The sequence below is a fragment of the Conger conger genome, chromosome 19 (assembly GCF_963514075.1).
Source record: "Conger conger chromosome 19, fConCon1.1, whole genome shotgun sequence".
Classification (NCBI taxonomy): Eukaryota; Metazoa; Chordata; class Actinopteri; order Anguilliformes; family Congridae; genus Conger; species Conger conger.
Window position 1 is genome coordinate 5,493,004 of NC_083778.1, and position 27,201 is coordinate 5,520,204.

A 27,201-nucleotide genomic window follows, 5' to 3' on the forward strand; every position below is an offset into this window, starting at 1 on the left:
TCTGAAAGCCAAAAAAAAAAAGAAATTAAGCTTAGAACTGACATCTGCACATTCTCCTTCCGAATACTGTCTCTCCCCATGCGTGTCTGTGCATGATGAGCGCCTCCTCCTGCACCTTCCTCATGTCTGTGTTTGCGCCTCCCTCATGTCTGTGTGCGCCTCCCTCATGTCTGTGTGTGCTCCCTCATGTCTGTGTGCTCCTCCCTCATGTCTGTGTGTGTTCCTCCCTCATGTCTGTGTGTGCTCCCTCATGTCTGTGTGCTCCTCCCTCATGTCTGTGTGCTCCTCCCTCATGTCTGTGTGCTCCTCCCTCATGTCTGTGTGTGCTCCCTCATGTCTGTGTGCTCCTCCCTCATGTCTGTGTGCTCCTCCAGGTGCATCTATCGGACAAACCCGAGGAGTACGGGCCAGGGCTCGGGGACGGCGCGCGCAAGGCCGTCAACAAGAACCTCTTCTTCGACACGAGTGGCGACCATCTTTACATCACCACCAACAGGAAGGTGCGATTCCGTGCTCGGACTGCAGAGTGTTACAGTGTTACAGTGTTACAGTGTTACAGTGTTACAGTGTTACAGTGTTACAGTGTGCAACAGTGTGCGAGTGTTACAGTGTGAGAGTGTGCGAGTGTAACAGTGTAACTGAGTGTAACAGTGTGTGAGTGTTGCAGTGTAACAGTGTGCAAGTGTAACAGTGTGTGAGTGTTACAGTGTAACAGTGTAACAGTGTTAGTGTAACAGTATGCGAGTGTTACAGTGTAACAGTGTTAGTGTAACGGTGTGTGAGTGTTACAGTGTGATGTGGTGAGTAACTATGTGAGTGTAACTGTAATGTGGTGAGTGTAACAGTGACGTGGTGAGTGTAACTGTAATGTGGTGAGTGTAACAGTGACGTGGTGAGTGTAACAGTGTGATGTGGTGAGTGTAACAGTGTGACGTGCTGAGTGTAACAGTGTGATGTGCTGAGTGTAACAGTGACGTGGTGAGTGTAACAGTGTGATGTGGTGAGTGTAACAGTGTGATGTGCTGAGTGTAACAGTGTGATGTGCTGAGTGTAACAGTGTGATGTGCTGAGTGTAACAGTGTGATGTGGCTCTGTGTGGTGGCAGATCAGTCGAGTGCCGGTGCAGGCGTGTGAGGAACAGACGTCCTGTGCAGCCTGTGTGGAGCTGAAGGACCCGTACTGCGGCTGGTGTGTGCTGGAGGGCAGGTGAGCACCGGAGGGGGGTCGAACCGCAGCCCGGGGGGCCAGAGGAACGCTGGGCTGAAGACCCACTGCAGAGCTGGCGTTTTGCAGCTTGCTTGTACAACCGCCCGTCTACTCCCATTCTGCCGTTCTGTTTGAATATTAAAGTAAATATCCCAATGTTGAGTCCCCCAAAGTGCTGCAATCTGACTACAACCCCCCCTTTGCAGATGCAGCCGGAAGCAGGCCTGCAAGGGGGCCAGTGTGCAGAACGGCTGGCTGTGGAGCCCGGGGGGGCAGTGTGTGCAGATCCAGTCCTTCACCCCACCCAGCATCAGCTGCAAGAAGACCCAGGAGGTAGACCAGCCCCATCACACACACACACACACACGCACACACACACGCACGCTCCCCCGCACACACACACACACACACACACACACACACACACAACCCCCCCCCACACACACACACGCACACACCCACACAAACCCCCCACACACCGCACTCATTTAACCTTCAGCTCCTGGAGCAGGAAAGGCACATTCGCTCCGGCCAGTCCTAATTAATCGAGCGCCTACCCTGAACTCCTCTCACGGTTGCCTCATCGACACTCCGTATTGACTGCGCATCAGTCTCCAGCTGACGGACCCGCCTACGTCTCTCGCAGCCCCTGGGCACGAACACACAGACACGTTCACGCGACGTTCGCGCCAACGTTGCCGGAACATTCCGGTAACTTTCTGAGCGGGTCGAGCGTGAGACAGGGTGATGAGCTGGCGCGTCTCCGCTCCGCACAGGTGGTGCTGAGCGTCCCCCTCCTCCCCAACGTCCCGGAGCCCGACAGGCTGCAGTGCCGCTTCGGCGACGCCAAGAGCCAAGGCTTGATGAATGGGTCAGAGATCTCCTGCTCTCTGCCGGATCCCAGCCAGATCCCGCGCACTCCCGACAAACAAGGTGAACGCCCTTCCCCCCCCCATATGCCCCCCATGTTACAAAATGGGGGGCCGCCCGGCATGAGCACTTCATTCACAGTTTGTGTTTGGGTTCTCGGTTAGCCGACTTAGCGCTAGCGCATTCTGGGAACGTTTGGTCCAGGTCTGGCACTGTTATTCATATTAATCAGATGGATGCGTTTTTTTTTTTCACCCCTCTGAACGACAGTGTCTGGTAAATGAACGTAACATAACATTTGCAACGTCTCCCCTATGCTTCAAGCACTGTGACTTTTTCCAATTCCCCTGTTTTATTTTGCATTTCACATGCTCGTTTGCATAAATTTGTGTAACCCCTGTATTGTATCTCATGAGCTACGCTCAGCGCCTCCTCCATGCTGGGAATGTTGTGACCCTCTCCGTCTCCGGCCCTAGATTACGTGGCCGTGCCGGTGAAGATCTTTGTGGACGGTTCGGTGGAGGTGGCGGCCGGGGAGTTCAAGTTCTACAACTGCAGCGCCGTGGCGATGATGGTGGAGAATGTCCCGTGAGTAGAGCCAAAATGGCCGACACCCCGGGGGAGCAAATTTGCACGAAAGACGAATGGGAAATGAACACTAAAAAAACGTTACTCTCAACTGCAACTTGTGTCGTTGAATGTGTGTTGCTTCACGACGGCACACTTCTTAACCAAGCCAAGGAAATCGCTTGACTCTTCTTTTCATTAATCAGAAGGAAAGGTGGTTGTTTTTACTATTTCACATTGGTTATAGCACAGGTAATTTTGTGGAGCTCATCCCATTTTAATTGCATAGAGCGAATAATCACCTCCTCACATGCTTTGGGGGAGAGTGCCTTCCCATCTGTGCACTCTTGTGTCAGCTGTGGAGATGGTGTGGAATGAACGCGGCTTGTTTGGCCTTTCCAAAAGAAAATGAAGAAGTTGCGGGACGTGAGAAAGACGTTCACGTTCAAAAAAGGGCGTTTCAGTTTGTCTGCCTGCTCATTGGCAGGTTTGCTTGTGTCAGGCTCCTCATTGGCAGGTTTACTTGTGTCAGGTTTGCTGTTCAGTTTGTTGTTGGAATGTTTTGCTCTGCGCCGAACACCTAGAATCCCCTGTGGTCTCCTCATTGGCCAGTTTGCTTGTCTGCCTTCTCATTGGCTGGTTTGCTTGTGTCTGCCTCCTCATTGGCTAATTTGCTTGTGTCTGCCTCCTCATTGGCCGGTTTGCTTGTGTCTGCCTCCTCATTGTCCGGTTTGCTTGTGTCTGCCTCCTCATTGGCCGGTTTGCTTGTGTCTGCCTCCTCATTGGCCGGTTTGCTTGTGTCGTCAGGTGCTCGTCCTGCGTGTCCAGTGAGTGGCGCTGTCAGTGGAACACTCAGCACCACACCTGTGCCGACAGCGAGGCCTCCCCAGCGGTCGCTAATTTCATCCCACACCAGCAGGTACGCCCGTCTGGCCCTCTGGGCCCGCGCCCACGCCCCCCCCTGTTTAAAATCTAAATCTCACGCCCCCTTCCCCTCCCCTCCCCAGAACGTGAGCTGTCCCCGCTTCCAGGAGCCTAAACCCACCCTCATCCCGGTGGGAGTCAAAACTCCCATCAACTTCACAGGAGTCAATCTCGAGCTCTACAAGGTGAGACCACCAGCGCCTTCTGAGGTCCTTTTGGGTCCTGACACGGTCCTTTTGGGTCCTGACACGGTCCTTTAGCGCTTCTTTTGTGGTCATCCTTCCGCTTTGCCGCTGCGTGACCCACGCCCTCCTGTGCCCTTCCCCTCCAGGGTCGAGCGCTGACCATCAGCACAGCCCTGATGGAGCACGAGGGCGAGGTCATCGTGAGGGAGGCCGGCTCTTGGTTTGAGTTTGAGGGGTACAAGGTCAGTATTGCACACCTTCCCTGTGTAGGAGGCCAGGCCAGTGCCCCACTGAACCCCTGACCCCCCACCGAACCCCTGACCCCCCCACCAAACCCCTGACCCCCCCACGGACCCCTGACCTCCCCACCGAACCCCTGACCTCCCACTGAACCACTGACCCCCGAACCCCTGACCTCCCACCGAACCCCTGACCCCCCCCCCACCCGCACTCTGCCCTGTTCCCCTGCGTCTTCAGGACTGTATTTTGACTTCTTTCTCGTCCGCTGCTCTTCCCCAGTTCACCTCTGAAAAGGCCCAGACGGTGGACCTGCTCTTCTCCGTCAAGGACAGGGACACCGGCAAGAGGATCGACAGCAAGCTCCAGGGTAGGGTCCGTCTCCGGGGGAGAAAGGGAGGGGTAAAAGCAGTACGCTCAGGTTGTTTTGTTTTTCAGTAGATTTTGTTGTCTGTGATCTATAATAGTAATAATAATAATAATAATAATAATAATAATAATAATAATGAATAATGACTATTTTGTATTTAGCTGATGTTTTTATCCAAAGCGACTTACAGTTGATTAGACGAATCGACCCTGGAGCAATGCTGGGTTTGGGTCCTTTCTCAAGCGTGCAGCAGCTGTACTGATCTTATCGTGGCTACCCCAACCACCAACCTCCCGAGGCCCAGTCATGTACCTTAGCCACTAGGCTACAGGCTGTCCCAGTCATGTACCTTAGCCACTAGGCTACAGGCTGTCCCAGTCATGTACCTTAGCCACTAGGCTACAGGCTGTCCCAGTCATGTACCTGAGCCTCTAGGCTACAGGCTGTCCCAGTCATGTACCTGAGCCACAAGGCTACAGTCATCTACCTTAGCCACTAGGCTACAGGCTGCCCCAATCATGTACCTTAGCCGCTAGGCTACAGGCTGTCCCAGTCATGTACCTGAGCCACAAGGCTACAGTCATCTACCTTAGCCACTAAGCTACAGGCTGCCCCAATCATGTACCTTAGCCACTAGGCTACAGGCTGTCCCAGTCATGTACCTTAGCCACTAGGCTCCAGGCTGTCCCAGTCATGTACCTGAGCCACTTCTTGTTTGCTTTTTGCATACTACAGAACAGCCACTGAATATCTGTTCAGTGTGTCCTGAGAAGTTCACTTCCTGTTGACCGTGTGTCTCGTAAAATGTCCACTTCCTGTCGAATGTACGCACTGATTTCCCGCCCCGCCCCCTTCCCCCCCAGTGACCCTGTACAACTGCTCTCTGGGCCGGGAAGATTGCAGCCTGTGCAAGAATGCGGATGCCCAGTATAACTGCGTGTGGTGCCACAAAACCAGCTCCTGTGTCTTCCACCAACTGTGCTCTGAGGGCGAGGCCCAGGAGTGCCCCAGCCCTAAAATCACCCAGGTGAGTCTCTCGGCCCTGAAATCACCCAGGTGAGTCTCTCAGCCCTGAAATCACCCAGATGAGTCTCTCAGCCCTGAAATCACCCAGGTGAGTCTCTCAGCCCTGAAATCCCGATTGTCCCTGAGTAATTATCACTGCAAAATGAACTGCATGTTGCTAAACGAATCGCTTGGTCCTAACCCTCCCCCGAATCCTCTTTCACCAGGTCATCCCCAGCTTCGGCCCACTGAAGGGGGGCATTTTAGTGACCATCAAAGGGTCTAACCTGGGCATCCAGAAGGAGGATATCAGGAACATCACGGTGGCTGGGGTCCCCTGTGCCCACAAGCTGGACGGATACTCTGTCTCCACCAGGTACGGCACGGCTAGGTCCCGTAAGGACCACTGGCTGTGCGTAACCATCACACGCTCTCCTCTGAGCGGTCACTGGTCAGTGGTCACAGGTCACAGGTCTCTCTCTCTCTCCCTCTCTATCCCTCTCTCTCTCCCTCTCTCTCTCTCTCCCTCTCTCCCTCTCTCCCTCTCTCTCCCTCTCTCCCTCTCTCCCTCTCTCTTTCTCTCTCTCCCTCTCTCTCTTTCTCTTTCTCTCTCCCGCTCTGTCTCTCAAATTCAAATTTGCATTTGTATTGCCAAAGCATGGCAAGGAACATGTTGAACAGAGGAAAATAACACTATAATATGATGACATATAAAAACAGGATAATATCTCTCTCTCTCTCTCTCTCTCTCTCTCTCTCTCTCTCCCTCTCTCCCTCTCTCCCAGCGTGGTGTGTGAAGTGGGCCCGGTTAACACCCTCAGCCCTGACCCCGGGGTGGTGCAGGTGGAGGTGAAGGGGGGAAAGAGCGGGACCTCCACGGTCCTCTTCACCTACAGGGTAAGGAGACCGCATTCGTTTCGCAACGCTTCTATCAAAAGCCACGTGCAGTAAGTACGTACCCAAGTGCGACACTGGCTCAGGTGGTAAGAGCAGTCGTCTCATTGGCTCAGGTGGTAAGAGCAGTCATATCATTGGCTCAGGCGGTAAGAGCAGTCATCTCATTGGCTCAGGCGGTAAGAGCAGTCATCTCATTGGCTCAGGCGGTAAGAGCAGTCGTCTCATTGGCTCAGGCGGTAAGAGCGGGTCGTCTCATTGGCTCAGGCGGTAAGAGCAGTCGTCTCATTGGCTCAGGCGGTAAGAGCAGTCGTCTCATTGGCTCAGGCGGTAAGAGCAGTCGTCTCATTGGCCCAGGCGGTAAGAGCGGTTGTCTCATTGGCTCAGGTGGTAAGAGCAGTCGTCTCATTGGCTCAGGTGGTAGGAGCAGTCGTCTCATTAGCTCAGGTGGTAAGAGCGGTTGTCTCATTGGCTCAGGTGGTAAGAGCAGTCGTCTCATTGGCTCAGGTGGTAAGAGCGGTCGTCTCATTGGCTCAGGCGGTAAGAGCGGTCTTCTGGCTGTCGGAGGGTTGCCGGTTTGATCTCGCCCTGGGCGTGTCAAAGTGTCCCTGAGCACACGGCCTAACCCCTAAATGCTCCTGACGAGCTGGTCGGCGCCTCGCATGTCAGCCAATCGCTGGTGCATGACTGCGTGTAGGAATGGGTGAATGGGAAGCATTAATTGTACAGCACTTTGGATAAAGGCGCTATATGAATGCCAGCCATTTACCATTTACCAAAGCTCATCGTAACAACTATAGAACACAGGCCTGATAAGCTACAATTTGCATAAAGTGTCTGTTGTCGACAGCCATGAACATTAATCTAGTTCACGTGGTAAATATAGGCTAGGTCAGTAGGTATGGTACATCAGACGAGAGGCAAGGCATAGAAGATGACGACAGATAAGGTAAACAAATACAGCACCAAGATAACACTTCCGGATAAAGATGCAAAGCACTAGGGAGGGCAAAGAAAGATCAGGCGACTCCCTGACTCTTTTCCCAAAGTACATTGCACATAGAAGCGTTTGCTAATCTGTGAACTAGTACTTGAATATACCCTGCAGTTTGTGTAGAGTCTTGTGGATGGCTTGCTCTGGGGAAATAGTGGTACATCTTGTACATTACATTATTGACATTTGGCAGACACTCTTATCCAGAGCGACGTACAGTTGATTAGACTAAGCAGGAGACAATCCTCCCCTGGAGCAATGCAGGGTTAAGAGCCTTGCTCAAGGGCCCAATGGCTGTGCGGATCTTATTGTGGCTACACCAGGATTAGAATCATTACATTATTGGCACTTGGCAGATGCTCTTATCCAGAAAGACGTACAGTTGATTAGACTAAGCAGGAGACAGTCCTCCAGGAGCTCAAGGGCCCAGTTGCTCAAGGGCACAACGCCTGTGCGGATGTTATTGTGGCTACACCGGGATTAGAACCACCGACCTTGCGGGTCCCAGTCATTTACCTTAACCACTACGCTACAGGCTGCCCCCCCTTAACCTTAAGAACTACGGACATGAAATGTGCAGTGTTGCCGTGCGGGTGGGTTATTGGTGATTAAAGTGCCGTTACTAGGACGACTGTAAACCAAGTTCTGACCCAGCAATGATGGCTGTGTGTGACTGCGGCTTTTCTGGCTTCATCTGCCCAGGACCCGAAACCTGAAACGGTTGAGCCGGCAAAAGGTCCGAAAGACGGCGGGACGGTGATCACCATCTTTGGCAAGGACCTGGACACGGCCGCCAAAGAGGACCTCGCCATCACGGTGGGAGGAGTGCCCTGCTCTGTGTAAGTGTGACATCATATGGAGGTGGGGGGTGGGGGGTGCGGGGTGGTGCGGTTAGTGCTAATCTGTGAGCAGGCAGTACACACTGCGGACAGTGCGGTTAGTGCTAATCTGTGAGTTCACAGTACACACTGGGGACAGTGCGGTAAATGCTAATCTGTGAGCTCACAGTACACACTGGAGACAGTGCGGTAAGTGCTAATCTGTGAGCAGGCAGCACACACTGGGGACAGTGTGGTTAGTGTTAATCTGTGAGCTCACAGTACACACTGCGGACAGTGCGGTTAGTGCTAATCTGTGAGCTCACAGTACACACGGGACAGTGTGGTTAGTGCTAATCTGTGAGCTCACAGTACACACTGCGGACAGTGCGGTTAGTGCTAATCTGTGAGCTCACAGTACACATTGGGGACAGTGCGGTTAGTGCTAATCTGTGAGCAGGCAGCACACACTGGGGACAGTGTGGTTAGTGCTAATCTGTGAGCTCACAGTACACACTGCGGACAGTGTGGTTAGTGCTAATCTGTGAGCTCACAGTACACACTGCGGACAGTGCGGTTAGTGCTAATCTGTGAGCAGGCAGCACACACTGGGGACAGTGTGGTTAGTGCTAATCTGTGAGCTCACAGTACACACTGCGGACAGTGCGGTTAGTGCTAATCTGTGAGCTCACAGTACACACTGCGGACAGTGCGGTTAGTACTAATCTGTGAGCTCACAGTACACACTGGGGACAGTGCGGTTAGTGCTAATCTGTGAGCAGGCAGTAAAGATCTGGAACAGTATCTGCTCGCTGCTTTGGGACTGTTGTTAGCCAGGTCCGGTACTGCATTATGCTAGTTATTTTGTTGACGCTTTTTCTCAAAGTGACTTACAGTTGATGAGATTAAGCAGGGGCCAATCCTCCCCTGGAAGAATGTGGGGTTAAGTGCCTTGCTCAAGGGCCCAATGGCTACACTGGTGGTTCAAGCCCCTGTGTGGCCACAAAAATATCAACCATCCAGGTCCCAGTCAAGCAACTAAGTCAGTGGAAACGTGGCACCTTAAGCCAATTAATCACTGAGACACACCGGGGATCAGAAAATACAATGGGCTTCCAGGACTGGAGCCACCTCGCCTGTTCTCGAGGAACCCTTCCATTACCAACTGATTATATTTATATTTATATTTATATTTACGTCCATTACTCCAGGAGGTAGAAGTCACTTCCCATCTTAATAGGGATGCACATATGGGAATGCTGGAAGAAATATCAATAACCACTCTGTCTGATCAGGGCCCTGCCCACCCCCTCCCTCCCCTTCATTTCACATCACATCACAGCACCAACGCAACGCAAACAACTCATGAAGGCAGATTTAAACCGACTGCATTCGTTTAACAATTGAATTTTTTTTCATTCTCTTATTTTAGTATTAAGCAGAGAGTCTCGAGCACTGAACCTGTCATAAGAGGTCCGTTTTGGAGACTTTGGAGATTTTTTTTTTAAAAAGGTGACTTGAATATGCGAGCTGAAATAGAAATATTTTGCCGACAGCTCTAAGGCTCTACGCCAAAGAAAAGTGTCCGTTTTTAGACCCTTTATTGTTATTGTTATTGCGAGCGCCGGCCGTCGACATGACGACCAGCGTTCCCAGACTGCCGAGTGTCAGCGCAGCTTCACTTAACCAGTGAGTGAAACCGAACGTATGCCAGCCCTGGATCTGTGTCCGTATAAAACCATAATGCAGTCCTGAGGGAAAAACCGGCAATGATTTGTGGGAATGTCGGGGCAGTGCCAAGCTTCCCGTCTGTGTAAATCCCTCCGGGGTTCCCACCCTCCTCAGCGCGGGGTGGGGGGGGCGGTTAATGGGGCGGCCTGTAGCGTAGTGCTTAAGGTAAATGACTGGGACACGCAAGGTCGGCGGTTCTCATCCCGGCCCTTGAGCGAGGCCCTTAACCCTGCATTGCTCCAGGGGAGGATTGTCTCCTGCTTAGTGTAATCAGCTGTACGTCGCTCTGGATTAGAGATTGCCATTAATGTGAATGTAAAGAACCCGGGGCTGTAAACTCAACGGCTGCAGGTTTGACTCCCAGGCCACCGTCATTGTGCTTTGCCTGATATGCTTCAGTAAAACTGGAAATAAAGATGTCAATCTCAACAAGTATTTAGTCTTACGTTTCGACTTAAATTCTTACTTTTATTCCTTTTTGGCTAAATAAGACCATAGTATAGCCAATGAGTTTAACCCATTGCAAGATTTGCCAGTGTCAAGCAAACGGTAACTTAAAACAAGCAAATATTTTTGAGAAATATTTTTTCTGAGGAAAAAAAAAACATGATTTTAAGTTGCGTAATAAGATTAAGATCTTGGAGTGCATATCCATTGATATATTTATATACATTTACATATATATATTTACGCATACAATGGTAGTCTTTACAGTAATGCACTACACATTAACCCTTTGAAGAGGAGGTTTTTTTTTTTTTTTTCATTGTCCAGTCGCGACATTGTCACTCGAATGTTCTGATGACGTGTTCGAGATGACTCACCTAAGAATGCTCCTTCGTCTCTGCAGTGAGTTCTTCGGGAGGAACATCACGTGTAAGGTGGGCAAGTACACGAGCACCAAGGTGCCCTCCGACCTCCTGGCGGTCACGGTAAAGTACGGAAAGAGCACCAGCACGGAAGTCCCGCGGGCCTTCCAGTTCCGGGAAAACCCCACAGTGGACGACTATTTCCCCAAGAGCAGCTTCCTGTGGTCAGTGTCTGTTTCAGCCTGCCTCCACCTTCTACACAATTTTTTTTTTTTTAATAAGAATTGCATTCTGAGGTAGGTAGAGTAGATGTGTCCATCTCATTCGCGTAAAATCCCCCCTTTCCCCCTTCTGATGGTTGATGCGAACATTAACAGAAGCACCTGACCCGTACCTACACGATTGTATGCATTACATTGCTGCCACACAATTGGCCGATTCGATAATCACATGAATAAGTAGGTGAAATAAAGTAAGATGTTCCTAATAAAGTGCTCGGTGAGTGTACTTAGGCAGCAGCAGCACGATGGTTTGAGGCTCATTTCATGGCTCCAGCCTGGGGCTCCTGGGTCTCCTATCAAATCACAGATACCAGATAAAGTCAATTTCTCGGCAAGAAAAAGCTTAGGAACCCCTGAGGACAAACCACTTTTTGACATACAGTAGACTTTTAAATGTCATCACATCTTCAGATAAATCCAAACAAAATATTTGAGCGTATTAGAGACTAATTCCAACCCTAAGCCCCATGCAGCCGCTTGCTGGGCCTGAAGAGAGCCCTCAAATGGCATTCGGTCACAGAAGTTCAGGATTTGGAATGGGCGGTTATCTTCAACTGCCAATCTCCGATCGTTTTTTTTGGGGGTCACTAGTTAGGAAGGTGTTATCGGTGTTGTTGTTACATTTTCCCGAAAAATGTCTTTCCTGTCGCAGTGGAGGGAGGATGATCGTGGTGACCGGGAAGGGTTTCGACCTCATCCAAAGGGCTTCCATGGTGGTCCTGGACTCCGAGTGCTCCAGCGCACTCGACCAAACCCCGGTTTGTAACCGTTACGTTCAAATACTTTCCCACGATTTACCGTGCGTTCCTGGTGTATTAAATCCTATGAAATATTGAAGAAGTGTGAGCCCTGCCTTCTACTCCTCTCTATTGAAGTGCACCAGGCAAGTTCAATCAAGTACAGAAAAGTATTTGAATCCAAAACAATGTCCTGTCCGACTCGGGACGGGTGTGAACAAAGGACTACGGGTATTCGGTCAAGAAAGTGGCTTTCCCAGGCTGATACCGGGCTAAGGCATCAGACAAACTACTTTCCGCAAAATAATTAGAAAGGAGTAATGATTTTGCAATTCCCACGCCTGATCCATCCTCTGACCCATGGGCGTAGGCTCCGGTCCCGGGGGGCCGCGGCGTCTGCAGGTATTTGTGGCCCCCCTCAGTCGGAAGGCAATTAAGACCTTGAGAAAGACGTGTGGATCCAATCAATGACTTGAGATGAATCTCTGGTGCTGAACCGAATTGCCCTGCGGCCATCCTGGACCGGAATCTGACAGCTGCCATCCGGAAGCCTGATTTATTCTTCTGCGTCGAATCTATGCGGAGCCTACGGCGTGGCCTGATGCGCACCTCCCCAGAAATGTAACTACGCGTCGCAGCCTCTGCGCTACATGCAGCGTACGGGTAGGCTACGCCGTGGCCTCTGCTTCGATTCGATGCAGAAGTATAAATCGGGTTTAAGGCAGGACTGCCCCAACCGTGAGATCTACAGTCCTGTCGGTCTTTCATCGACCCCTAATTTGACGCACCTAATTCTACAACTTCGCTGCGAAATGAGATCTCCAGCTGTGGAATGAGGTGTGGCTTTGTTGGGGTTGGAGTGAAAACCTACAGGACGGTGGATCTCCATGAACGGGGGTGGTAGCCCTGCCCTAAAGGATGTTGATGTCAATAAATGCACGCGGGCTAAATACGAGAGAGGCGAGAGAGTCGGAAGAGAACTTGTGTTTCCCGTCTTTGGCAGTGCAAGCAGGAGGCGCAAAACAAGACCAACACAATGCTGCGGTTCCTCTCCCCGAAAGTGAACTCAAGTGCCAAGTGCCTGCGGGCCCACTTGGCCCTGGACAACGTGGAGGCCAAACTGGAGGCCTTCCACTACCACCCCGACCCCTTCTTCAATACCCTCACCAAGAACGTCATCACGGAGAACAGCATCATATCCGTCACGGTGAGCACGTCACAGCAACAAGTTTAACTCGTGTAAATGGCATGTTAGGAAAATGACCGCAGTGGTCATTTTGTTTGGGGTAGAAGCGACACATTTGTGAATAATGCAGATGAAGTGGTATGTTGAGAAAAAGCTGTGTTGTCGCTTCGTTCATGAAACATTTGTTCGGTGACTTTAAATCGTACTATTTTTCCTCTGAAGTAGAAGAATATTAGCTTGCTTTACGTTTTGCTTGACAAGTGAAATTGTCTTTCCCCGTCGGCATTTCAGTTACCGAAACGGTCGCAATCCCACTTGTACCACCGTGACGAACACCTCTTTGTAGAACCTCCGTGCAAATAATACATACATTGTCCGCCCCTTTGAATATACGTTACTCACCAGGATAATAAGCCGCTGATTTTGTCCAGTACCATTCGTTCGGTGGCGTTAGCATGCTAACAAACCGCCGATGTCTGCCGGTGACAGAATGGCGGTTTGGTGGCGGTCGCCCCCGGTTAAACCTCCGCCGTTCCCTCCCCAGGGCCACGGCTTCGCCAAGGCCATGACGGCCGAGGAGGCCCAGGCGTTCGTGGGGAACGTGAAGTGCCCGGTCACCTCCCTGCAGGACGACAAGCTGTTCCTGGAACCCCCCGCCGCCCAGCCCAGCGTCCCGTCCCGCCGGCCCAAGAGGGACACCAGCTCAGACCAGCTGGATCTGACGGTGAGGGACTCGTGCTCCGGCTTCTCAACCGCAACAATGCAAATACCGCTAATAATGAATCGTGATGATGATAATGATGAGAACGATCAAATAACAGAGGGGGGGACGTGGTTTTACCTGCTGAATCGGGGTTAAATGGTTAATGGACAGCATTCCTTTAGCTCTTTTATCCGAAGAGCTTTACAATGAATGGCCATTCACACACACACACACACACACACACACACACACACACACACACACACACTCACACACACTCACACACATACATACATACGCACGCACGCACGCACGCACGCACGCACACACACACACACACCAACAGCGATAGGCTGCCATCCAAGGCACCAACCAGCTTGTTGGGAGCATTTAAGGGTTTAGTGTCTTGCTCACACCCACACAGGGCAGGGTCGAACCGGCACCCTACTGCAATATTCATAATGACAGTGAAAATCATAATGTTTTGTCATGTAGTAATGGAACAGCGATAATGATCAGAATACGAATGGTGGCAGTAATGGTTAAAGTAATAATAATATGACAGAAATATACGTTTATAACATTTCATATTGTCAGGGGAGGCGGCACGGATGGTGCAGTGGGTAGCACTGCCGAGTTTGCATGTTCTCCCCGTGTCTGCGTGGGTTTTCTCCGGGTACTCCAGTTTCCTCCCACAGTCCAAAGACATGCAGGTTAGGCTGATTGGAGAGTCTAAGTTGCCCATAGGTATGAGTGTGTGCGTGAATGGTGTGTGTGCCCTGCGATGGACTGGCAACCTGTCCAGGGTGTATTCCTGCCTTTCGCCCAATGTATGCTGGGATAGGCTCCAGCCCCCCTGCGACCCTGTTCAGGATAAGCGGGTTAGGATAATGAATAAATGAAATAATATTGTCAGGGGGATTTAGAGGGGGCAGCTTGGCTGAACTGCCACAAATATGTAGCACACCCCACATTGTTAGCCTTGTGTGTTGCTATGCTATAACCTGTGCGATCATACTGAGCCCCCGCCCTCCCTCCCTCCCTTCTCTCCGCTGCAGATTAAGTTTGGAAATGGCGAATGGGTCGTGGGCAAGGTCCAGTACGAGAAGAAGTACGAGGTGCCCCTGGCCATCATCATCCCCGCCGTCCTCATCCCCATGCTGCTCATCATCGGCGTCTCCGTCTACTGCTACAGGTGAAAGGACTACACTTCCCAGCATGCACCTCCGCAGCAGGGGCCACGCAACACCAGGCCGCCCGTGTTCAGCCCCGACCGACACGTAGCAAAAATGTTCGGTTAAACCGAAAGGGTGGCGTGGACTGACTGACATACTGTACTGTGCAAAAGTCTTCGGCACCTGTATGACAGTCTGTACAGATAAGATTCTTTCAAAAATAATTCGTAAATAAACGTACTATACATTTTACATTACATTTTAGTAATTTGGTAGGATAGTTAAAAACATCAAATCAATAGTTTTTGTGACCACCCTTCGGCGTTAAAACTGCATCACTTCTCTGAAATAGCCAACGCTGTCCTGCAGTTCTATAAGACACTCAGCAGGGAGGTTGTTCCAAGCATGTTGGAGAACTTGCCACAGTTCTTCTGCAGACTTTGGTTGGCTCCTTGCTTCTGATCTCAGAAAGCCTTGATCAAGTTTTTATGAAAAAAGTTGTCAATTGCTTACAGTAATATGTAACTTTTTAAAATGAAATACAAAAATGTCTGTAAAATTAAATCTTTTGGAAAATGAATATTTGGAAATCTCAAATGTGTTCTTTTAGACTAACACACACAAAAAAATAAACATATAAGTAAATATATACATAGAAAAGTCTTGGGTGCCTAAGACTTCTGCACAGTATTGTAGGTTTGCTCCTCAGGTGTTATTAAAGGTTAAGGTTAAAGTGTTATTGACTCGGGCTACGTCTGTTCTCTGGGGTTTAAAGTGGTATTGACTCAGGCTACGTCTGTTCTCTGGGGTTTAAAGTGTTATTGACTCGGGCTACGTCTGTTCTCTGGGCTTTCAAGGATAGGCTACGCCCCTGACACACCCACCAAATGAGAGCAAACTCACCTCAAAGCCTGTAGCAAAACGTTGCACACCGTTGGGAGAAAACGTATCGTCTCAACAAAGAAACCACAGCAAAACGTTTTCAGATTGAATGTGCCCCAGCTCACCTTTCTTTTTGGCTTTTGCCACCTTACGCCGCAGGAGGAAGAGCCAGCAGGCAGAGAGGGAGTACGAGAAGGTGAAGAACCAGCTGGCCAACCTGGAGGAGAGCGTCCGTGACCGCTGCAAGAAGGAGTTCACAGGTCTGCCCTCTGCAGCGCTTAAAATGGCTGCCAGTCCATCAACACTCTAAGCAACTATGGATTTTGGGACGGCTACGGTCGCCGTCAAATCCATAGCAGTCACTAAGCAAACTGACTTCGAACAGCTTTGCTGAACTATTGAGCCGGCTAGTTACCCATTACAATTAACCTTATAATTACGTTAAATGCTTATTAGTTAAGGTTAAGTTACCAGAAACACAATCAGTTTGACTCTAGCTAGCAAAGTTACGTGAACGTTCGTTAGCTAAACCTAACTAACGTTACTGAATGGGAAAGTTAGGTAAATCTATTTTTGTCTATCTAAAGTTGTTGAGGCACCCTTAACACAATCACATTTTTTCACTCGATTAACTATCTATACATGTACATATAAACCGTAATCATATAAATACGTAGCCTAGCTAACTTAAAAGTGACCTACTGGGAATGCTTGTTTGTACCTCCACCATTGGCACAACTGTCATCTCGAGGAGCAGACAGCAGATGACATCGCTTCGGGAAAATGGGAAAATCTTAACATTTCCCAGTGTGTATGGAAATGTCACTATGTCACTATCACCATTGTAGCGTTAAAGTGCTACGTTTCCCGCTGTAGATCTGCGGGCTACGGCAGCTGAGCGGAGTAAGTCTCGATCAACAGAGCCCAGATCTATTTCCGGTCACCGTAGCCGTCCCAAAATCCGTCGTTGCTCAAAGTCCCTAGTGTTGATTCCACTAGTCACTCTAGTCAAGTGTTCCATGATTTATGAAGTTTGAGGAGGTTCCATTCCTGGAGGGCTGGTGGAGGTGAGATTAGCTGTGTACACCAGACCTGGGACAAATATGGAATTGTTTTGGATTCCAATGCTTTTCTGAATTCTTTCCTGGTGAGTTTTTCTACAGATTCTTGGAATGCGTAGAATACTCTCATAAAGTGCAGACCCCCGCCCTCTGGTTCTCTTGGTTGGCTCAATTGATCGAGCGCAGAAAAGTATCCAAAATGATTTGCCATTTGACCCAGGTCTAGTGTACATTCATGCTGGTTCACTGATGGATCGGACAACCGAATACAATACCATACAGGGACTGTAATTCATAGGCCTCTGAATCTGAACTAGTTTCAAATCGTATAAATAATTACTCGGCTTCAGTAATTAATAACAGAAGAGGGCAAATAGAAATTAATTGATGTATTTGCCACTCCACCCCTGGTGTCGCTGGTTGAAATGGGATCGCTGATCCTTCCCCTCTCAGACCTGATGATCGAGATGGAGGACCACACCAGCGACCTCAGCGAAGCCCGCATCCCCTTCCTGGACTTCAAGACGTACACGGACCGCGTCTTCTTCCTGCCCTCCAAGGACGGGGCCAACGACGTGATGATCACGGGCAAGGTGGACGTGCCCGCCGCCCGCCGGGCCACCGTCACGCAGGCCCTCAACCAGTTCTCCAACCTCCTCAACAGCAAGACCTTCCTCATCAACGTAGGCCCCCCGCCCGCGCGTGCCCCGCCCCGGGGCCCCTCTGTGCAGCTGCCGTGTCCTAAGGCCCATCCACACCAAGAACCGGAACCATGAATGCGTCGTTTTCAGAAACGATTCCCATCTTCAAGGGATGGCGAGGTCCACACCGCGACTGTCACCACACCGACCGCGACGGACGATGTGGTCGGCGTCGCTTTCGGAGCGGTTATTATTGTATGTAACCAGCTGACAGCGCTGGCAGCCAATCGAGTCCATCCAAATTTACAGGCCGTCGTGTGCGAAACGGCCGATGATATAGCCGAAAGGCTATTTACAGAACATCATAGTTACAGCGTGGTTATGGTTGTAGTTCTTTATGTGGATGTGCCTTCAGGCTGTGTCATAACTGCTGCGTCCTCAAAATATGTACTCGCTACGAAAAACATTGCTTATATTAGTATGCGCCGTGTTCCCTAATGCTGGCCCTGAATGCACTGGGTGAGGAATTTAAGTAGGTGGAAGTCGATTCAGAACATCCTTCAGGGCGTTACTAAAATCCCGACAACAATTGTAAATCCGTTTCTCTTCTTCTTTATATAACGGAAAAATTGTCGGCCTCAATGTATAGTGAATAACGAGGCATGTTTATCCAGCTAAAAAAACGAAACGCTTTTGTTGTGGTGTTTCACATGCACCGCGCGTCAGCCGCAGAACATGCATGAGATGTCATCCAATGGCGTGCTAGCACGATAAACGGGGTCATCTGCCGTACCCGCCCCTGCTGATGTGTCTGACAGGAGCACCTCTGCTGTGTTTGTGCAGTTTGTGCAGGGGCGGCCTGTAGCGTAGTGGTTAAATGACTGGGACCCACAAGGTCGGTGGTTCTAATCCCGGTGTAGCCACAATAAGATTCTCACAGCCGTTGGGCCCTTGAGCAAGGCCCTTAACCCCGCATTGCTCCAGGGGAGGATTGTCTCCTGCTTAGTCTAATCAACCGTTCGTCGCTCTGCATAAGAGCGTCTGCTAGATGCCGTTAATCTAATGCAATGCTAACAGGACTGATCCCGTTGAGAAGGGTTACTGATGCGAGCCATGTACATTAATATTCATTTGCACTCATGTACATTAATATTCATTTTCGCAACCAGTGATTTAGAGCCTGTGGGGCATTCACATTGCAATCTGATGATTTGAAGCCTGGTTGTATAACGGTCTGATTGCAGACCAATGACTGAAAGCAAGTCGTATAATACCGTTATGGAAAACCAATGATTTAAAGTGAGTGGGCTAACATTCACATCGCGCACCCATTATTTAAACGCAAGGGGAAGATATTTACGTTGTACACCAGTGATTTAAAGCCAGTGTTTTAGATGGGTTTGCTTTGACTGCAAGCCTTGCCCGGGAATGGGTAGCCGAGTGCGTTGTTTGGAGTGTAACACCTGCCCGTGTGTGCGCTCAGTTCATCCGCACCCTGGAGGGGCGCCCCGAGTTCAACGCCCGGGAGAAGGTGTACTTCGCCTCCCTGCTGACGGTGGCACTGCACGGGAAGCTGGAGTACTACACCGACATCATGAGGACCCTGCTGCTGGAGCTGATGGAGCAGTACGTCCACAGCAAACACCCCAAACTCATGCTCCGCAGGTGAGTCACAGCCCAGCCCCCCAACTCACACAATAACCCAAAAATCACACAATAACCCCCAACACTCAGTCACGGCTAAACCCCCAAACTCACGCAATAACCCCGAACTCACGAAATAACCCCCAACTCACGCAATAACTCCCAACTCACGCAATAACCCCAAACTCACGTAATAACCCCCAACTCACGCAATAACCCCCAACTCACGCAATAACCCCCAACTCACGCAATAACCCCAAACTCACGCAATAACCCCCAACTCACGCAATAACCCCCAACTCACGCAATAACCCCCAACTCACGCAATAACCCCCAACTCACGCAATAACCCCCAACTCACGCAATAACCCCAAACTCACGCAATAACCCCCAACTCACGCAATAACCCCCAACTCACGCAATAACCCCCAACTCACGCAATAACCCCCAACTCACGCAATAACCCCAAACTCACGCAATAACCCCCAACTCACGCAATAACCCCAAACTCACGCAATAACCCCCAACTCACGCAATAACCCCAAACTCACGCAATAACCCCAAACTCACGCAATAACCGCCAACTCACGCAATAACCCCCAACTCACGCAATAACCCCCAACTCACGCAATAACCCCCAACTCACGCAATAACCCCAAACTCACGCAATAACCGCCAACTCACGCAATAACCCCCAACTCACACAATAACCGCCAACTCACGCAATAACCCCAAACTCACGCAATAACCCCAAACTCACGCAATAACCCCAAACTCACGCAATAACCCCCAACTCACGCAATAACCCCAAACTCACGCAATAACCCCCAACTCACGCAATAACCCCAAACTCACGCAATAACCCCAAACTCACGCAATAACCCCAAACTCACGCAATAACCCCAAACTCACGTAATAACCCCAAACTCATGCTCCGCAGGTGAGTCACAGCCCAGCCCCCAAACTCACATAATAACCCCCAACTCACACAATAACCCCCAACTCACACAATAACCCCCAACTCACACAATAACCCCCAACTCACACAATAACTCCTAACGAGTCACACGAAAAACATTGGCCGTTCATTCAATTCCCGCTGCTGCGATTGGTAGTTCACGCAGTTCCTTCTGCTGTGATTGGTGGTAATAGATTGTACTTATCTGCCCCGTGTAGGTCAGAGACGGTGGTGGAGAGGATGCTTTGCAACTGGATGTCAATCTGTCTCTACCAGTTCCTGAAGGTACTGTGCTGTAACCCTGGCTTTCCTGTTTCTCATGTCCCTTTTCTTTTGGAGAAATGCTCCTGAACAAGCCTTTTCAAACGCACAGCATGAGATATTCTTTATTTTTTGGACACTCTTTGTGTTCGCTGAGCTGACTTTAAAATAAAAATAAAACATCGGAGCCCACTGAACATTGAAGGTAATCCGTTTTATGTCATTTGGGGAGCAGTATTGACTTTGCAATAAGAATCCCATCAAAAACTGCTGAAAAATGTGGCGCTGTGTTACATATGACACGGCTTTGACAGAAAACCTTAAATCTAAATTTTACGGTCAACCTCTGAAGGGCTTTGGTGAGTGTCAGTGAAGTACCTCTGTGGTTTGAGGCCATGCTGTTGTGATATAACAGTGGCTGTGAGGAAGTTCTGTGACTGAGACTGAATGTTATTATGGTATGACTGAGTGACTGGGTTGGCGCTGTGTCAGGCTGTGCTATTGCGATATACCCGAGTGAGCTCTGTGATATAGGCTGTGCTGTCGCGATATAGCCAAGAGAGCTCTGCGATAGGCTGGGCTTTGTGTGCTGCAGGACACTGCCGGGGAGCCCCTGTACAAGCTCTTCAAGGCCATTAAGCACCAGGTGGAGAAGGGCCCAGTGGACGCCGTGCTGAAGAAGGCCAAGTACACCCTGAACGACACCGGCCTGCTGGGGGACGACGTGGAGTACTCCACTCTGGTACGTCCCAGGGCCCTGTCCACATCCTCGCCTCACATTTTAACTGTGCGCGGATCACACTGCATCAACCGCATGCAGGAAATACCCTTATTCCTACTTCTAACAAGGCCACACGATTCAAACCATTTGAATCTTTTTGTAAGGAAAGATTTTCATCCTCTCCGAACACATTCAAACTACACTGCATTTCAGGAAAGATTCATGTTTTTAGATAAAAATAAAAATAAATCAAAATGATTCATAATGGTTTGAATCTTTTTTTCTTTTTTTGTAAGCAAGTTAGACATCCTAACCTTAGTCATTCTGAGCTAAAAAGTCTCCAACTGACCTTCGGTCAGTTTACTTGGGAGCGTAGTCCTTGGATCAGTGTTCCCAGGTCAATATCATAGCCTCATGCATTATGCACTACAAAGCTAAACTGATCCCAGATCAGGGCCTGTATTCATAAACCATCTTGTTGAGTTGGAGCGGAGTCACCTTCCCCAGGTCTGTATCATATCCTGACTCATTTTGATCTGAAAGGAAAAATTATGATTAATAAATACAGATCTGTAAGTATTTGGACAGTGAAACACCCAAAGGTTCACTGCTTATAGATGCAAACGCCCTCAAATTAAAGTGGGGATATCCGCATTAATTTGTGGGTGTTTACATCCATGTGGAGAGGACCTTGTTGGAAGCGTAGCCCTTTAAACTTTTGTCCAAATACTTAAGGACGTCACTTGAACAGTCATGCACACTTTCCCAGAATGCAGCTGTCAGCTGTATACAAATACTTATGCGGCACAGCTGAGACAAATTCCCAACGCGTAACAAATATAGAATATTCTCAATTTTTTAGAGTGTGATTAATAGGGACATAAGGAGGTGTAAAGTAACCAAGGAGGACTTCCTTCCAACAGAGGTCTTTTATTTGCACGGAGAGGAGAGTGTGTAATGTGATTTCGGGCAAACTCTGAGCAGCGTTGCGACACCATGTCATCATCTTGATGAGAAATTAGTTTCAGATTTCACGTGCAAGAGTTCCCGCATCTTCCACGCGGAAGGAGATGTATTCATTTATGCATGCGGCGGTCGGCTTCATATTTGATTGATGTCTTTCTCAAAAGCCACGACTAGATGCATGTCAGGGGCCAGAGCTTGAATGTTTGAATGTTAAATGCTTGAAGAACAGTTGAGAATGGGGGGGGGGAAAAATAGTTCATTCACATGAATATTTACATTAGTTTTACATTCATGTTTACATTCATGTTTACATTCATGTTTACATTCATTTTGCATTCATTTACATTTATTTACGAATGCACTGATTGACGAGTCCTTTTTCCCCACTGCTTTTGCGAAGCTCAAAGGGACTACCGATCTAATTCTAACAGGAGTTATAAACGGTGAAATAACCAAGCTTCTTTAATACTTCTAAATTAATTGTTGAGTTTTCCATGTTTCTTTTCCCCCCCATACTTTTGTGGTGTGAGGTTTCAGCGAATCAATTTAGCGATTGATTAATTACCACCATTACTGTTGCTAATGCTGTGATAATAGATTAGTTCGAGATTTGTTTGTGAATGTGTTTATTTTCAAGAATGAAGCTGAGAGCATTGCACCGTCTTGCGTATCATCAGTTTTGGAAGAGGAAGAGGGCGGCCATCTTGTCCACAGGTTTTTTTTTTTTTTTTTTGGTGCTCCGGCTGACTGGTGTGATGCTTCTCCCAGACCCTGCAGGTCCTAGTGCAGGGAGAGGGGCCTGACGTGTCCCCGGTCAAGGTGCTGAACTGCGACACCATCTCCCAGGTGAAGGAGAAGATCATCGAGCAGGTGTACAGGAACCTGCCCTACACCCACAGGCCCAAGGTCGACAGCGTCACTCTCGGTGAGTGGGCGGGGCCAAAGATCTTACCCACTTGAATTATTAACCCCAAGGTGTGATATCATAACTATGTGATGAGAATGTTCTTAGCTGCCGTTTTGCATTACACGGGATAGCCGTGAAAGGTACAATAGGTCATTTCGGACTTCTGATGGTCAAGAGATGAATAGCAACAACAAGAAACCTACTCTTCAAAGTAATTTGAAAAAAAAAAAAACTAGAAGTCCGCATCCATCTTGTGAACTGTGTTTGAGGGTGTTGCATCATGCAGTGCTCTCGGGCAGTTGATGCGTTTTGCGAAATGGCGGTTTGAGCGCCAACGCCTCACCTGCACTTCCCGTCTCCTCCACAGAGTGGCGCCCAGGGGCCACCGGGCAGGTCCTGTCCGACCTGGACGTGACGTCGCAGACAGAGGGCAGGTGGAGGCGGATGAACACCTTGGCGCACTACAACGTGAGTGTCCGATCTCGCCGGCTGTGTTTAGACCAGGGGGTGCCCGGTCGTGTGCCAAGGGGGGGTGGGGGGTGGGGGGTGGGGGGGGGGGGGGGGGATGGGGGGGTATGCAGGGCGTCATTCCAAATGATCACCGCACCAACTGATTTCATGAATTAACACACATTTGATTAGGGAACTAATCGGTGTAATCAGCAGGTGTCGTGATTTCATCAGAACGTCAATGACGACTGGAGGTTGAAAAGTCAACCATTTTCATGGCTCAATTAATGACCTATTATTAGTTTCTTGGTGCATCAAGTTAGTGTACTTGTATTGACTTTTTAGATTTTCAATCGTTTCTGTGATCCAGCACCTTGCAAAAACATTATCTGAGTATCTGAGTACCGTGTTTTGGGGTGGTGTCCTGAGGACCGTGTTTTGGGGTGGTGTCCTGAGGCCGTGTTTTGGGGTGGAGTCCTGAGGACCGTGTTTTGGGGTGGAGTCCTGAGGACCGTGTTTTGGGGTGGAGCCTGAGGACCGTGTTTTGGGGTGGAGTCTGAGGACCGTGTTTTGGGGTGGTGTCCTGAGGACCGTGTTTTGGGGTGGAGTCTGAGGACCGTGTTTTGGGGTGGAGTCTGAGGACCGTGTTTTGGGGTGGAGTCTGAGGACCGTGTTTTGGGGTGAGGGTCTGAGGACCGTGTTTTGGGGTGAGGGTCTGAGGACCGTGTTTTGGGGTGAGGGTCTGAGGACCGTGTTCTGGGGTGGAGTCTAAGTACCGTGTTTTGGGGTGGAGTCTGAGTTCCGTGTTTTGGGGTGGAGTCTGAGTTCCGTGTTTTGGAGTGGAGTCTGAGTACCGTGTTTTAGGGTGGAGTCCTGAGGACCGTGTTTTGGGGTGGAGTCTGAGTACCGTGTTTTAGGGTGGAGTCCTGAGGACCGTGTTTTGGGGTGAGGGTCTGAGGACCGTGTTTTGGGGTGGTGTCCTGAGGACCGTGTTTTGGGGTGGAGTCCTGAGGACTGTGTTTTTGGGTGGTGTCCTGAGGACCGTGTTTTGGGGTGGAGTCCTGAGTACCGTGTTTTGGGGTGGAGTCTGAGGACCGTGTTTTGGGGTGAGGGTCAGAGGACCGTTTTTTGGGGTGGAGTCTGAGTTCCGTGTTTTGGGGTGGAGTCCTGAGGACCGTGTTTTAGGGTGGAGTCCTGAGGACCGTGTTTTGGGGTGGAGTCCTTAGGACCGTGTTTTTGGGTGGTGTCCTGAGGACCGTGTTTTGGGGTGGAGTCCTGAGGACCGTGTTTTGGGGTGGAGTCCTGAGGACCGTGTTTTGGGGTGGAGTCCTGAGGACCGTGTTTTGGGGTGGTGTCCTGAGGCCCGTGTTTTGCCTTGCAGGTGCGAGACAACGCCACCGTGGTCCTCTCCCGAGTCGCGCAGCGCCCTCAGTCTTTCGACCAGCACCAGGACAGCCACGAAGAGAGTGAGTGACATTTCTCAGTCCTCCGCCACGTATCCCATCAGGCACTGGGCAAAACGGGCCGACAGCCAGCAGCAGCAGCTGGCTGAGTCTCAAATGGTCCCCAAGTTCCCAATATAGCGGACTATCGTTCTAGCTAATTCCTTTAAGAAGCGGCCATTGTCGCGATGTGCCATCCTCTCTCATTATTAAACAAAGCACTTCATTTGGCCTGTAAATCTTACGATGCTGTGTTTGAAGTTTACATTTCATTATCTGGACGTGATTTGTAAAAGCTGCATCATCGATGATATAGCTACGGTCTACATCAGGGGCGGCAAACTCCATTCCTGGAGGGCCGCTGTGTGTGCTGGTTTTTGGTGCATTTCAGCACAAGAGATGCATTTCAAAGTCTTTCATTGGCTAAAGAGTCCACACACCTTGTTCTCAAGGCCTTAATTGGCTGCTGATGGGAAGGAAACCACAAACACCAGCATGCACTGCGGACCTCCAGGACTGGCGTTTGACACCCCTGTTCTAGAGAATTCCTTTAAGAAGTAGCCGTTGTCACGATACACCATCGTCTCTTATTATTAAACAAAGTATTTCACTTGGCCGGAAAATCTTACGATGCTTTGTTTGAAGTTTAAATGTAATTATCTGGATGTTTGTAAATGCTCTGTCAACGATGATATAGCTACTGTCTACATCCATTGTATGTGACACGTTGTGAGGAAAGTTGCCTGTTGGGAAAATAACGATTTACTCGATGCTGTGTGGCGGACTTTCCTTCCTCCTCCGTCAGAAAACGCCCTGCTAGACGAGGACAAGGTGTTCCACCTGGTCCGGCTGGCCGAAGAGCTTGACGAGATCAAGTCCAAGAGAGGCAGCATGAAGGACAAATCCATGACCAAAGCCATTCATGAAATTTACCTGACACGACTGTTCTCCGTCAAGGTATGACATCCTATTAAGCTGATGCTTTTATCCGAAGCGACTTACAGTTGATTAGACTAAGCAGGGGACAACCTGCTCCCCCCCTCCCCCCCCCCCATGCCAGGAGCAATGTGGGAGTTAAGCTGTGCGGATCTTATCATGGCTACACTAGGGATTCAACTGCCAACCTTGCAGGACGCTGTAATGTACCTTAACCACTAGGCTACAGGCTGCCCCTTACATTGATGAGCTACATTACATTACATTATTGCCATTTGGCAGACGCTCTTATCCAGAGCGACGTACAGTTGGTTAGACTAAGCAGGAGACAATCCTGGATAGGCTGGATAGTCCAGGAGAGACAACAAACCTTGATGGGCTTATATATGTACCTCCCTTAGTGATGTTACCTCAGCAAAAAGGGTGACAACTTGGAACTTTATGCATTAACGTTAAAGTCGTTATGTCGCACTCATCGAACGACCGCTCCCGAAAATGACCTTGGTGGGAACCGCAGGGGGATGCTCGCAGATGGCTCTTTGATGGATTTCATACGGGTTCTGAATAGACTTCTGAGACAAGAAAAAGGGTACTTGTGATTCAAAACGTATAGATATACTCCACTCGCTCAAGCGGCATTTTCCAGAGGAAGGATCGCCTGAATCCTTATCTGCATGACCAGACTGAATGTAACTAATGGTGGATGTTCATATTTGAATCCATTTCAAATAGGGGAGAGTCAATCTTCTAGTCTCAGGGGGTAGTAGTCTTGGACCTTTCTTTTATATCTGAGAACAGACAACATTACCACAAAAAACTATCAAAAACCTAATTTAAATTTGTTGTTCCTGACAGTCATACATGACTTTTAAAGTCATTTTTGTGGATTTATCCAATCTTAAGCCGCTTGTTAATCTCAGAACAAACGCCCTCATATGTATGCATTGCTGTGTTTGATGTTCTCGCATGGTTAAATGGCACGTCCAGCTTTAGAGCGGGATACAGCAGGGCAGTAGCGAGGGTGGCCGGTGTTTTTCCCCTCGGCCGTGCTGACCGCGCTTGCGCGGCGTGGTTTTCAGGGCACGCTGCAGCAGTTTGTGGACGACTTCTTCCGGAGCGTTCTCTGCTCGAGCACGGCGGTGCCGCCGGCGGTCAAGTACTTCTTCGACTTCCTGGATGAGCAGGCTCAGAAGCACGACAACGTGGACGAGGAGACCGTCCACATCTGGAAGACCAACAGGTGAGCACCCCCCTATCCGCCTTCTAACAGGTGAGCACCCCCCTATCCGCCTTCTAACAGGTGAGCGCCCCCCTATCCGCCTTCTAACAGGTGAGCGCCCCCATTCGCCTTCTAACAGGTGAGCACCCCCCTATCCGCCTTCTAACAGGTGAGCCCCCCCTATCCGCCTTCTAACAGGTGAGCGCCCCCATTCGCCTTCTAACAGGTGAGCCCCCCCTATCCGCCTTCTAACAGGTGAGCCCCCCATTCGCCTTCTAACAGGTGAGCGCCCCCCTATCCGCCTTCTAACAGGTGAGCCCCCCATTCGCCTTCTAACAGGTGAGCGCCCCCATTCGCCTTCTAACAGGTGAGCGCCCCCATTCGCCTTCTAACAGGTGAGCGCCCCCATTCGCCTTCTAAC

The 27,201-nt window shown here is 49.8% G+C and overlaps 1 protein-coding gene across 1 annotated transcript in view; it reads left to right on the forward strand.

Moving 5' to 3' along the window:
- The window catches only part of LOC133118917 (plexin-B2-like), an 86,325-nt gene that overhangs the window by 55,559 nt on the left and 3,565 nt on the right, over positions 1-27,201 (forward strand). Inside the window, exons 4-31 of the mRNA XM_061229215.1 lie at positions 375-500; positions 1,106-1,206; positions 1,413-1,539; positions 1,983-2,139; positions 2,553-2,664; positions 3,451-3,562; positions 3,651-3,752; positions 3,899-3,994; positions 4,272-4,359; positions 5,223-5,386; positions 5,592-5,740; positions 6,150-6,261; positions 7,955-8,091; positions 10,652-10,834; positions 11,544-11,649; positions 12,632-12,835; positions 13,359-13,538; positions 14,576-14,712; positions 15,734-15,834; positions 17,089-17,318; positions 18,760-18,941; positions 20,097-20,163; positions 20,735-20,881; positions 22,595-22,751; positions 23,101-23,201; positions 24,565-24,649; positions 25,431-25,582; positions 26,641-26,801. Coding sequence (XP_061085199.1) covers positions 375-500; positions 1,106-1,206; positions 1,413-1,539; positions 1,983-2,139; positions 2,553-2,664; positions 3,451-3,562; positions 3,651-3,752; positions 3,899-3,994; positions 4,272-4,359; positions 5,223-5,386; positions 5,592-5,740; positions 6,150-6,261; positions 7,955-8,091; positions 10,652-10,834; positions 11,544-11,649; positions 12,632-12,835; positions 13,359-13,538; positions 14,576-14,712; positions 15,734-15,834; positions 17,089-17,318; positions 18,760-18,941; positions 20,097-20,163; positions 20,735-20,881; positions 22,595-22,751; positions 23,101-23,201; positions 24,565-24,649; positions 25,431-25,582; positions 26,641-26,801 — 3,776 coding nt within the window. The remainder of the gene's footprint in view (positions 1-374; positions 501-1,105; positions 1,207-1,412; positions 1,540-1,982; positions 2,140-2,552; positions 2,665-3,450; positions 3,563-3,650; positions 3,753-3,898; positions 3,995-4,271; positions 4,360-5,222; positions 5,387-5,591; positions 5,741-6,149; positions 6,262-7,954; positions 8,092-10,651; positions 10,835-11,543; positions 11,650-12,631; positions 12,836-13,358; positions 13,539-14,575; positions 14,713-15,733; positions 15,835-17,088; positions 17,319-18,759; positions 18,942-20,096; positions 20,164-20,734; positions 20,882-22,594; positions 22,752-23,100; positions 23,202-24,564; positions 24,650-25,430; positions 25,583-26,640; positions 26,802-27,201) is intronic.